Source organism: Apodemus sylvaticus, chromosome 16 (assembly GCF_947179515.1).
Source record: "Apodemus sylvaticus chromosome 16, mApoSyl1.1, whole genome shotgun sequence".
Lineage (NCBI taxonomy): Eukaryota > Metazoa > Chordata > Mammalia > Rodentia > Muridae > Apodemus > Apodemus sylvaticus.
Window position 1 is genome coordinate 66,794,856 of NC_067487.1, and position 13,604 is coordinate 66,808,459.

Consider the following 13,604-nt stretch of genomic DNA (forward strand, 5'->3'; position numbering starts at 1 on the left):
AGGAAGGATGAGGAGGTGTGGCCTTATTGGAGGACATGAGGCACTGTGGGTGGCCTTTGAGTTACAAAAAGCCAATGCCATTTCTTTTAACTCCCTATGACATACGGTTGTGTCTCAAGATGTGAGCTCTCAGTTACTGCTCCAAAGTCAAGCCTGCCTGCTGCCACGCCCCCGACCATGACAGTCATGGACTCTAACCCTCTGAAGCAATAAGCCCACAATAAACGCTTTCTTCTGTAAGTTGCTGAAGTCAGGCCTGTGGCAGCAATGCACTCTTCTAGTACCAACTTCTGCCTAAGTTATCTTTCTCTTGCTATAATAAGATACCATGACCAACACAAACTACCTACTATATTGGTGACACTGTTTTCCCATCACACATTCTTACTTAAGGAAAAAGGGCCTTGATTTAGGTATGGTACAGTGGTATTTACATAACACTTATGGGAAGGGTTTCTGCCTATGCCTGTAGTTAATGAAGTACGCAAACATTTTTTTTCTCCACTGATCCCAGGAAGGCTGGACAGTCATCAGTCCTTGTCCCACTGTGTCAGTCTAATGTGATAACCTTAGCTAGAATAAAAACAATTTCTGAAACAGATATAGAGCTGAACATGTTTCTGTTTCAACTGCAACTAAATTGTGTTTAGTCTTACAAAGTATTCTCTCTCCTTCTTTTTATTAATGTGTATGAGTGTATGTCTGTGTGATATGTGCACATGAGTACAGGCACCTGCACTGGATCCCTGGCAGCCGGAGTTCCAGGCAGCTGTGGGCCACCAAGTGTGCTAGGAATGGAACTCCCCATTCTGGGGTCGTCCTCAAAACACTGCACTTAATCACTGAGCCATCTCTTCAGATCACTCCCAATCCAACAAGTTTTAAATTAAATTAAGCAGAGGCAGTGCTAAGGAGATGAAAGCAGCATGAAGACAGTGGGAGAACCACCAGGAGTGCAGGCATCTCAGCTTTCAGCTCTCCAGCCATCGGAACCAAGAAAGGCTCAGGTAAGTTACAAACAGGAGTGTGCTGTGGGCATGACCCAAATACTGGCGCATTCAAAGCAGTTTTATCTAGTGTGCATGGACAAAGAGCTTGTGGTGGTTGCTAGCTCTGAAACTACAGTAACTACTGATTTTATCTTCTTCTCTCAAGGGTTCTTTAAAGAATATTAAGAAAACACACAAACACAATCCTAATATTCAGGATATGTTGGGCTAAGCAAGATGCTTAAATAGAACCTAATCAAAAAATCATTTTTTCCATAGATTGAGGTCAATTTATAGCATCTTACATTAAGAAATAAAGTGAAATGTTTATCCAAAGTAAAATTATAACTCCTTGCATAACTTAAAGTAAATGGTTATCAACAACCGCCTCTCAAGAGTCAACCAAGAGATTATAAAAAAAAATTAACTATTATTTTACATATTATAAGTACTTCTATAACTTTAAAAAAGGAATATTATTTAAACTAATGAAAATTTAAAAATCTATCTAAATATTTTTTCTTTCTTTCATTTAAGTCAATGCATTCTGTCTCAAAGGAAATCGCATGCAAGCTGCAGTGAGAAATCAAAACACATTTAGTCAAACCTCAGTTCCTATATTCCAGCTCAACACCTACACTCCACACACCGACACTCCGCCCACACACCTACACTCCGCCCACACACCGACACTCCGCCCACACACCGACACTCCGCCCACACACCGACACTCCGCCCACACACCGACACTCCGCCCACACACTCTGCACTCGCACTACACACACACACACACACACCCTGCCCACCCACATTCCACTCACACATGCTCAGGTCCCACACATTCTGCCCACACACACCCCTGGTGGTAGATACAACATCCCAAGACAGAGCAGCACATCTGAAAAGCACTACACAAGTCCAGAAGCCACAGGGTCTACAATAACACCACAGTCAGATCAATGATAGACAAAGAAAGAAGCAACAGTACAATTCTAGTATGCAAGGACAGTGACCATACTTCTCCTCCCAGTAAGTAACTAGAGCTCATGGAATTAACATGTAAAAGCAAAGGATGCAGCCTTTCCTCCCCAAATATAGATAAAAGGCACAAATACACACGTAAGAGTAGAATTTAACTTATCTTTTGATTTTTGTATACGGTTTTGCTTATTTCATCTAAAATAAGATGAAACAAACTCAAGAGGAAAATGAGCTACAAAACTTTAGTTTTAATGATACATATTTTTAGAAGATACAGTGTGATTAGCTCCAGATTCTATCCCCTAACAAGGCAACAAAGCATTTGCATACAGATGGTAGATTTTTTTGAGAATAAAATGAAAACAAAATAAAAATTTCAAGTGTTACTAACAGTGGTTAAAGAACATGAACTGTGTTTATACACATGGGAAGGTCATTTAGTAAAACAGTCTTCAAATTGAACTCTACTCGATAATAAATCAAATTAATTTTCACTAATTGTAACACAGCTTGGATTTAAGTCATATATAGCATGATAAATTTTTACATATTGTAGAAAAATGCAACCACTTTATTTACAATGAAGCTAAGGGGCTCCACAAAGAGATCTTTTCCCCAAAACCTTAAAACTTAAAGCACAGAAGGGCGGGGAGGACGCAGTTTAGTGGTAGACTCATCTTTAGCGCGTGTAAGCCCTAGCTTCGATACAAAACACTCCCGAAAGTAATCAGAAAAACAGAGACATGGTGTTCAAGGAAATAAAGATATATAAAAATGTTTTAATCTCTTTATACTAAAACTCAAGTCAACATAGAAAAATTATGAAAATACTTAATAATTATTTGTAAGCTTGACATGTCACTTAAAATATTTATGAGAATATACCCACTTTGTGAAATTTTATTTACATTTTCCTTTCAGATTAGTAACTTTTAATTTTAAAAAGCAAGATATTCTAAATACTGTGTAATCAGTTGAGCAGAGCTCACAATTGATTTTCCAAATTTGTAATATTGGGGCTGGAGAGATAGCACATTATCAGTTAGGAGCACTTGCTGCTGATCCAGAGGACCTGAATTCAAATCCCAGTTCTGACCTACTCAGGGATTGGTACATGTGGAGTGTATGTATGCCTTATCACAACACACGTGTACACACACACACACACACACACATACACACACTGTGAACACACATGCATACACATAAAAATAGATTTATGCACACACATGCACACATGCAAGAACATGAAAACATATACAGGCACATATATGCACACACATGTGCACACATTTGTGAAAGCACATGCTTGCATGTATGTGTACATGTACACATACATGCATACATATATGCCCACTTACACATGCATGCATGTATACATACATGCAAACATGTACACATACACAGAAATAAAAAATGATAATACTGCATTAAAAAAATATTGCATTAAAAAGTCAAAAGATAATAGCACTGCTTAACTTAATTTTAACTTATACAAGTTAAAATTTACATTTGATTTTTGCATAGAAAGTGAGTAAGTTCTATTACAAACTATACAATTAAAGTTTCTAAGTTTTATTGTAAAGAATATGATAAATTGTTAATAACAATCTGCCAACAAAAATAAATTCACTTTATAGGACATTTTAACTACTGATTTCACACACTTCAAGTAAAAAAAAAAAATTATTTTAAAAGTATAAAACTATGGGAAAGAAGTTTAAAACTTCGACAGTAGTTTCTTTATAAAGTCTAGAAATCAGTCACCCTAAGTATAAATTTGTGGTAGAGATATACTTACCCACTTTTACAAATTAGTCCATAAGATAAATAGTGCTCAAAACTTTAAACTCAACCACTACAACAACAACAACAACAACAACAAAACCCAAGGCTTGATAATGTCATGTGACCCTGTGTGTCCTAACAGAGTTCTCTTGCCAGGTATCATATGAAAGATTACATAGTTCATATTTAAACAGGAATCAGTCACCGTCAAAACACTTGACAATCAGCAAAATGGGTTCTCATTAAAATGCAGAGATTTCTGATTCATTATGTTTATTGTGCATTTTGTAAAAGTTAATCCACCCCCTTAGTACACTCATGAGCAGGACATCAATCGGCACTCACCTCTCTCCAAGGGCTGACGAACTGTGTCCGAGCATATCTTGTTAGCATATGTATTATGACCACCTGCCCCCACTCTTCAACATCAACCAGGAGGTTACAAAGCTTGCGGTAATTCCTGTGAATCAGATCGATTCTATCTGGACACACTTCTTCAAAAGCCATCACCACACTGCCAGCCACCAGCTAAGAAGAAAGAAATAGTAACTCATTAAAATACACTCTGTATCCACCTAAGCTCCTAGTCGGAGTTCCAGAAGCTCAGACAACGTTAGCAATAAGACTGAAAGTTTCAGCCATCTAGTTAAAATGAGTAATACAAAGTATCATTTCCTTCAAGAATACTATTAAGTGATGTAATTAGTATAGAAAACTAACCTTTCTCTGAAGGGAGATAAATCATGGTTATCTTATTTTATCAGTTAAATACTAATATACTATACATGAATTAAATATTAATGATTCAGTTTTCTTTTTAAAACAAACTTAAGCTTTAAAGTACTGACATTCAGAAAGAGATTCAAGGCAGCCACAGAGATGCACCGTCGACTTAAACTGAACTGGCAGTGGCTCAACAATGGGCTTACATTACAAAGAACTCAGGGTATTTTGAATGAAAGCACATTTTAAATCATACACGTTTTAATTCATTTGTTTTTAGCAATATAACTTATTTTCAAAGAAAATACAGAGACTGAAATGTTAGTATATCATGCATAAAAATCACAATTATATATTGTTAAAAGGTGCTTTCCCCTAGACCAACTAATAAAGTTACAAATGTTGACTTTTGAACTGTCATGCTCTTACAACTCTTGGTGAAACCAAGATTCCTTCAGTATAAAGATACAAGGCAAGCAGGATATTCAATATACAAATTCTTATATATGTGTACCATGGGTATATGTACCATTAGTCAGCAGTATAATATAGTTTTGAAAAAAACAAATTATTATCATATTTTTTCTAAACACTGGAGATTTTCCTTTTAGTATCTAAAATTTCCCCAGAGACTAAAAATAAGCATTAAATAGAAATATAACTTATTGAAAGGGTACTTTTTGAAAAATATTAGCTATGATGATATTCATATTTTGAGTGTTTATCCCTCTACTTGGTTGCCATTTAGTTTATTAATATGCAACCAACAACACAATTGAAAGAAAACAGCTCAGAATATAGACTTGCTATTATGCTAAACAAGTTTCAAGTCCTGTGGGGATTTTATGAATTACCAATCAGTATAAACGTGAAGACGCATTTACTGACTCCAACTCTACCCATGCACTGGTGCCCGCTGGTCCCAGCATGTATGCACCTCAATCGAGAAAGCAAAGAATTGATTATTTGTGTGAGCTAACTAAAAATGCATTATATGTCTAACTTCCTATTTGCTGCGGACATGGAAAGCATGTTCAGTGCATGTGTGCAGCTCTGCACGGTGATGTCTCCGGCATGAATTACTCTTCAAATGTGGTCACAGCAACTTACAACTGTGGTTGTATGAGATTAAAATTAACAACTTAAGAGTCTCCTAAGATAACCACGTTTAGAACATAAATAGGAGTAGAATTTACTCCTATTTATGTGTCATAAACATAAATGTATCTTATATACAAGTCAATTACTGTCATAAATAATAACTGGTAAAGAATGTTAAATTTAAAAATTGAGGTACATCTTAGAATAATCTGTAAGACTGAGCTCATTTTAAATTTTAAATAGTTTTCATTTTTTTGAATGCTATCTAAAATCAATGTCTTTTTTTTTTAACCCAGAATGTATTTTCTTTCAAATGGTTAGATACCAAACAATGGAATGGGAAATCAGCTACTGCAGGATATTAAGTTTATCAAGTCACAGCAATAAACATGCAACTGTAGGCACTAACACACAGTAAAACACCACTGTATCCCAGGGAGGAAGGTAAGTAAGCCTTTAAGTACACATAAGGGTTCAGGAAACACTAAACGCAGGAACAAAGACATTCAAAGTCACAAAGACGCACTGCCCACTTCAGAAATGTACTTCCCTGGACTGTTTGGTTGTTTGTTTTAAACAATCTGAGAAATTCTGATAAACACAAGCATAAGTATTGATCACTTGGGCCTATTAAATGTTCAATATCCATAAAACATTCCGAATTAAATAAAATGATCTACTTGGATTTCAAAACTAAAAATATTGGCTTCCACAAACCAAACAGTTAATTCCCACCTCACGGTGTCAGGAGCAGCTCTTCACGGAGTGGGAATAAATCACTCCAACAAAGCTGCGAGGAGCTCGTCAAATTCAAATGCAGCTTCCCATTTATGTATTTTTTATATTAAAGCAATAAACGTGGTTCATTTATCTCTCCGTGGTTGCCACGTTTTTCTGTGCTGTTGCTATGAACTTCAGCCATTAGCTGTGCTCCAAGGTAAACTACATGAGCCATCAACAAAACTGACACCCCATCTATGGAGTTCATATTTTCTCTAGATTATCTATGCTCGTTGACAAGCTGGTAATGAAAAAAATCACACTAAGCAAATGGTTCCTCTAATAACAATAAATTTTCTATAAAATTATGAAGGGTACAAAATGTTTCCTTGCATCTATTTTGTCATGAATTCTAATGAACATTACAAAAATCTGAGTGCTGGGTCATCACAAGAAGTGTATCACAGTTTGATTGATAAGATGGTATAAGTTAGCCATCCTGCCAAGATTTTCTTCCCTTAAATTAATGGCTATCCAGCCTGGCCTAATCATACAGCCCAAATGATATTCCCCTTCTTATTTCAATTTTCTTGAGGCATGGAAAATAGGAAAGATCAGTCATTTATCTTCTAATAGCTGGATAATAGATCCATCACAATAAAACATCTGCACAAACTCAGGGGTGGGCTTTCTTCTTTTCCCCAGAACAGTGAGGCTTTTACCAGCATTAAATCAATAACTTGGAAAATGGTAACTTGCCCCTACAGTTTACCTATGAGCTATCAGCCCATTCATTAAACAGAGTTCTATACCTAAAGTCAACGAAATGAGTCATCAAAAATTCATAAACAACTCTGCTTTTTGGAAAGCATTAATGTCATTTATCTTCCTGAGAAATTAAAATGCTTTTGATAAGGTTTCTTTAAAATTAACTTGAAAAAAAATAAGTAGCTCCTTGCCTTCAAGGCATTCTCAATACCTGGTCTGTGTTTTCAATGCTCAGCAAATATGAATTTCTTCATATTCTTCAAAAAAAATGTAAACAAGTGTCACAGATTTAAGAATGCATCTATAACGAAACCCCTGGAAAGGTTTGTAGTAAAGTAGACTTACATAATCAAAGTGGTATGAATCCAGAAAGAGGTAACAAAAATTACAGTAAGAGACACTGACTGGAAATGACAGATATATAGGCAAAATGTTTCTTTCTAATTCCTGACTGCAGGTGTGAGCTTTCTAAATGTCTTTGTAAACACAAAGATGCCTTCAAATTATTGCAACATAAACCACAGGACCCTGCTTGTCCAACTGTTACCAAAACTGTGTGCCTGGATCCAAAGTGGTTTCGTTTTAAAAAGCCACACACTTGTCTTTTTACAGCCATAGGCCTCTCATACAGGAAAGACCTTGGAGAGCCCGTTTTTAAAAAAAACCCTCTATAGGCTAAGAAAAGCAAAAGAATGTATCTCCCCAAATCCTCAAATACAGTGATATCTTTCATACCCTGTACTTTCAGTAACATAAAAACCATCATTTATGATGATCACTATACTGTACTAGTGAATAAGCCCAAAATGCAGAAATTATTAGATTAGTTCACTTGATTGGGAAAATTTTAAATTTACATAATTTGTGATTCTTTATTAATTTATTAAAAATTTAATTTCAGAATCTCACACATGCGCTGTGCTCTGACACTGCATGCTCAGTGTCCTCCTTACCTCCTCCACCAAAGCCTTCTTCCCAGCCACCTACTCTCATATTTCATGAAGACTTTTTGATTCTTTCTTAATTTTAGATGTCAACATTAACATTAAAATATGGGGAAGAATGTACCTATCTTCTCGCAATAGAGTATCTATCACAACCAAAAAACAAGTTAATAAATACCTGTGTCGATATTAAAATATATTTATATTCCTATAGTTGATTATAAAATCACATAAAAGAGGAATAACCAAAGAACATTCTTAAAAGTCTATTTAAATACTAGTTAGATAAATTAATGGTACACAGGCAAAAAAATAATAATAATCAGGCTGAGGACTTAGCTCACTCAGTAAGAAGCTTGCCTGGTAAGAATGAGGACCTGGGTTCAGTCTCCAAAACTGTCATAAAAATAACCATGCACAACAGCACAGGCTATGATCACAGGGGTGGGGAGGAGAGCCATGCTCGGGGAAGGTAGATATAGAGAACTGACCCCCACAGTGTCCTCTGACCTTTCCCCACGTGCTCTGACACATGGCACACACACGCGCGCACACACACACACACAAACACTCACACATACACACTATGTTTTTTTGAAAAGAGCGAGTAGAAATAACCCCCCCCCCCAGACTATAATGTAATAGGGGAAAGGGGGGCAGGGGCGCAGATTTCTACACGATATATCTCGGAACATTATGAGCACATATGCTCCTCTCCACCAAAAGCCATCAAATGCAACAATTTCAAAAGTGCAACAAATACTTCTACTCTGCAGAGAAGGTGATGCGTCATCATAATCCCACAAGCTACTGCAACAAACTACTAGCCTTCCCAAGGCACGTGCACACGACTGACCCTAAGTACTGAAAAAAAAGGCAAAAATCAAAGCGACCGAACTGCTAAAAACCATCCTCGGTAAAACTGACGAGGAAGCAGGAGATGAAGACGCAGCACTCTAAGATGAATTAAAAGCCCTCAAAGAAAAACGAGAAGATCTGAGAGAGCAGCATGAAGCAAAATTCAAAAACAGAATAAAAGTTACCAAAAGCAATCAAGTAATAGTTATGTGAAACTCAGGAAGATTAAAAGGCAAGAAACATGAAGGCGAGAGACCTCCAGGACAGAACGACCCAATGGATTTTAATAAGCCCCGTTGAAGAACAGCAGGGCAGCAAATGAGAGATAGAGAAGAAACAGCAAAGTGAAGAAAGACACTGCTTAACATAAGGCAGCAGGGAGGCACTTTCTACAGATTCCTGAAGGAGAAAATGACAACTAATACAATTGCTACTTAAAATTACAGTCTCAAAAAACATCTTGCTAGAAATAAGCTGTGTCTATACATGTTCACTAGCACCCAGGGAACCTAAATTCACATCACATAACCCTGAGGCATCTTATAAAATAGTCAACACTAAGGAGAAAATCTTCAGGCCCAGCCTGTTATTTACTGTGGACATAGTAGAGTCACCTCATTGAGAGTGCTTTTCACCCCTCCTAATGCGGCAACTTTGACAGTTCCTCATGCTGTGCTGACCCCAACCATAAAGTCTTCATTGCTACCTCATAACTGTAATTTTGCCACTGCCATAATCATAATGCAAATACCTGATATGCACACTGTCGTGACCCACAGGTTGAGAAATGCTGACATAGATGAGCACAAACAGACGCTCATCATCTCCACTAGTATCAAGTATTAAGAACTAGAGTTCTTTAGTGACAGAACTGGTCAATTATCACACAAGAGAAATTAAATGCACTCTATCTTCAGGGATTGTATATTTTACAAGAAAAAAACAATGGGGAAAACAATATAAATAATATATTATAAAATATGTAAAATATGATATAATATGAAATATATAAAATATTACATATACATACATATATACATACACATATGTATTACATAAATAAAAATAATTCAGAAAACTTTATCTTCAGGTATTGTGTGTTTTAATAAAAATAATTTTTATTAATAAAAATAATAAATAATATAAATAAATTAAAAATAAAAATAAATTTAAAATTAAAGTAATTAAAATAATTATATAATTATTTTATTAATTAAATTTTATTAATGAAATCATTTTATTAATGAAATTTTTTTTGGTAAACTTTATATCAGGCATTGTGTATTTTATAAGAAAACAACAAAGAATGGGGAAAACAATGTAAATAATATAAAATATGTAAAATATTTTATAATATGGAATATTTAAACTATGACATATACATACATATATATTACATAAATAAAAATAATTCAGCAAAGATACAGAACTAAAAAACAAGCAGAGAGTTTTGAGAAATAAATGGCTCAGTGGTTAAGTCTGTGCTGTCCTTGCAGGGGACCGAAGTTCAGATCAGTCACCTACATCGAGTAGCTCACAACCACCAATGATGCTTCTGGTTTTCGTGACTATTGTAGCCATGCGCACTTACCCATACAGCACACACACATAACTATAAATAATGAAAATGAATCTTCTGAAAACTTAGAATCAGAAAAATAGAATTTTAAAATATTAACCATTTAAGTTCAAAAATATAAGAAAGCAACTTGTGCTTACTGTCACCACTGAAGAAATAGGCTTGAATATAAACCAGCATCAATCCAATGCCTAATCCAGAGGTAAGCCCCTGTCCTAGTAGCCCACCAAGAGGTATGGAAACTCTCGTTCTTACATTCTGATCTGAGCACTAAAGTAAACCTACTGGAGTTAAAAGAAGATGTTCGCTTCTATTGAAGGGGAAGAGATGGAAAGAACTGGATTGTTGTACTATAATTAGAGGTATTTGTAGTTTTACATAAAAAGAAAATAAACATATATGTATTTAATTTTTTAAGTAAGCACACTACATAGTACTTTAAGAGAAATGACTGCATTGTAACGGATGTCCCAAAACCCAGAAAGATCTCCCTGTGAACAGTGAGTTTGGAAAAAAAAACACACACCCCTCCCCCCAAAAAAATAGTATTAGATACTAAGAACTAAGCATCAACTATCAGACACTAAACAGACTAAACTATCAAACTAAAGATACCTACTCAGTATTTTTCCTTATTTTGGAAATAAAAGGTCAGAAATCAATAGCTGGCAATGGAATTCACAGGAAAGGGCCCTGAGGTCAAACCAACACCCCACTTTTCAGTACCAGCAGCAGGCATGGGCCAGCAAACAGCTCAGTGGGTAAGGGTGCTTACCACTGAGCCTAATGCCCATACCTCAGTTCTAAGCCCAGAACCCACATGATGGGAAGAGGGAACCCAATTTGCAAGTATTCCTATGACCACACACACACACACACACACATACACACACACATGTACACACACAGGGTATAGCAGATATGCCCACACAAATACATACAAAACAAGAACACATTCTACTCAACTGAAAGCTGCACATTATTAAGAACAGACCATGTTAATCCATAAACTAACGGAGCCAGTAACACAGAGACCTGTTCCTAAGCAGTTCTGAGTTGTAAACGTAGAAGCTATATCTAACAGCAGCAGAAGCGTCCACATTCCTGTTCACACACCCCTAGGTCACCCTACTCCTTAGTCTTGTTATCTTGCCCATGTACACATAAACTGAGCATGGAAAAAGGATGCTGGTGGATATACAACATTCACAAAAGGTTACTCACTGTAATACAGCTAGACCTCTCACTGTAATTATAGCTACACCTCTCACTGTAATTATAGCTAGACCTCTCACTGTAATTATAGCTAGACCTCTCACTGTAATACAGCTAGACCTCTCACTGTAATACAGCTAGACCTCTCACTGTAATACAGCTAGACCTCTCACTGTAATTATAGCTAGACCTCTCACTGTAATACAGCTAGACCTCTCACTGTAATACAGCTAGACCTCTCACTGTAATTACAGCTAGACCTCTCACTGTAATACAGCTAGACCTCTCACTGTAATACAGCTAGACCTCTCACTGTAATACAGCTAGACCTCTCACTGTAATACAGCTAGACCTCTCACTGTAATACAGCTAGACCTCTCACTGTAATACAGCTAGACCTCTCACTGTAATACAGCTAGACCTCTCACTGTAATCACAGCTAGACCTCTCACTGTAATACAGCTAGACCACTCACTGTAATCACAGCTAGACCTCTCACTGTAATCATAGCTACACCTCTCACTGTAATCACAGCTAGACCTCTCACTGTAATCACAGCTAGACCTCTCACTGTAATTATAGCTAGACCTCTCACTGTAATACAGCTAGACCTCTCACTGTAATACAGCTAGACCTCTCACTGTAATACAGCTAGACCTCTCACTGTAATCACAGCTAGACCTCTCACTGTAATCACAGCTAGACCTCTCACTGTAATTATAGCTAGACCTCTCACTGTAATACAGCTAGACCTCTCACTGTAATCATAGCTAGACCTCTCACTGTAATACAGCTAGACCTCTCACTGTAATACAGCTAGACCTCTCACTGTAATACAGCTAGACCTCTCACTGTAATACAGCTAGACCTCTCACTGTAATACAGCTAGACCTCTCACTGTAATACAGCTAGACCTCTCACTGTAATACAGCTAGACCTCTCACTGTAATTATAGCTACACCTCTCACTGTAATCATAGCTACACCTCTCACTGTAATACAACTAGACCTCTCACTGTAATACAGCTACACCTCTCACTGTAATACAGCTAGACCTCTCACTGTAATACAGCTAGACCTCTCACTGTAATACAGCTAGACCTCTCACTGTAATTACAGCTAGACCTCTTAGAAACAAAAAATGAGCCTTCTTCAAGTGTGAGTTTTTTAGGGAAGAAACATTTTGAGAGACATTTTAAGATGCCTAGAAATTTTCCAGAAGCTGGGGATGACAGAGTAGTCCTATAATGCTGGCCCTTGAGATGCTGAGGTCACACTGCTGTGAAGTAGGGATCAGTCTGGGCTACAAAAGACCCTGTCCAAAAGGCCAAACAGCCAACAAACTACAGCAAAGACAAACGAAGAGAGAACATTCATTTTTTACATCTCTGTTTTATAGCATGTCACCTGACTCTCTCTCATACATGTTGGAATTAAAGGTATGGGCCAATATGCCCAGCTGTAATACTTTAGACACGACCTTCACACCAAGAAGCACACCACTATGGAATTGATAAAAATGGTTCTAGCAAATCTTTCCAGGTAAATCACAGTAAAATCAAACACAATTTCGGTGGCAATAAAAGGCAGTACTCACCGTGCTCTTATCTTTCAGAAGCTTCTCGATGACTTCAATTAACATTTCCTTCTGCTCTGGATCAAGACTAAAATGTAAAAATAATAAATAAATACATACATATACACATACAGACATAGATAACTAACATACCTAACAGGTGAGCCCATGTATTTACTGCCCTTAACCCCCATCATTAAGTGGGCTCCTCACTTCCAGAGCACTGAGATGCTCTGAGAGAACAGGGGAGGGGTTACAGGTCAGTCACTTACTCTAACCCTGCTCACCTTAACTAAGACACACACTGGTCACTCCCCAGGCCAGCCAGAGAACTTTACGGAACAGATAAAAGCACCTGATGGC

General features: G+C 36.9%; 1 protein-coding gene across 1 annotated transcript in view; it reads right to left on the bottom strand.

Annotated features, from left to right (window-relative positions):
* Window positions 1–13,604, bottom strand: part of Ap3b1 (adaptor related protein complex 3 subunit beta 1) — a 200,642-nt gene that overhangs the window by 137,372 nt on the left and 49,666 nt on the right. The window contains exons 6-7 of the mRNA XM_052159389.1: window positions 13,263–13,329; window positions 4,104–4,286 (exon numbers count right to left, since the gene is read on the bottom strand). Coding sequence (XP_052015349.1) covers window positions 4,104–4,286; window positions 13,263–13,329 — 250 coding nt within the window. The remainder of the gene's footprint in view (window positions 1–4,103; window positions 4,287–13,262; window positions 13,330–13,604) is intronic.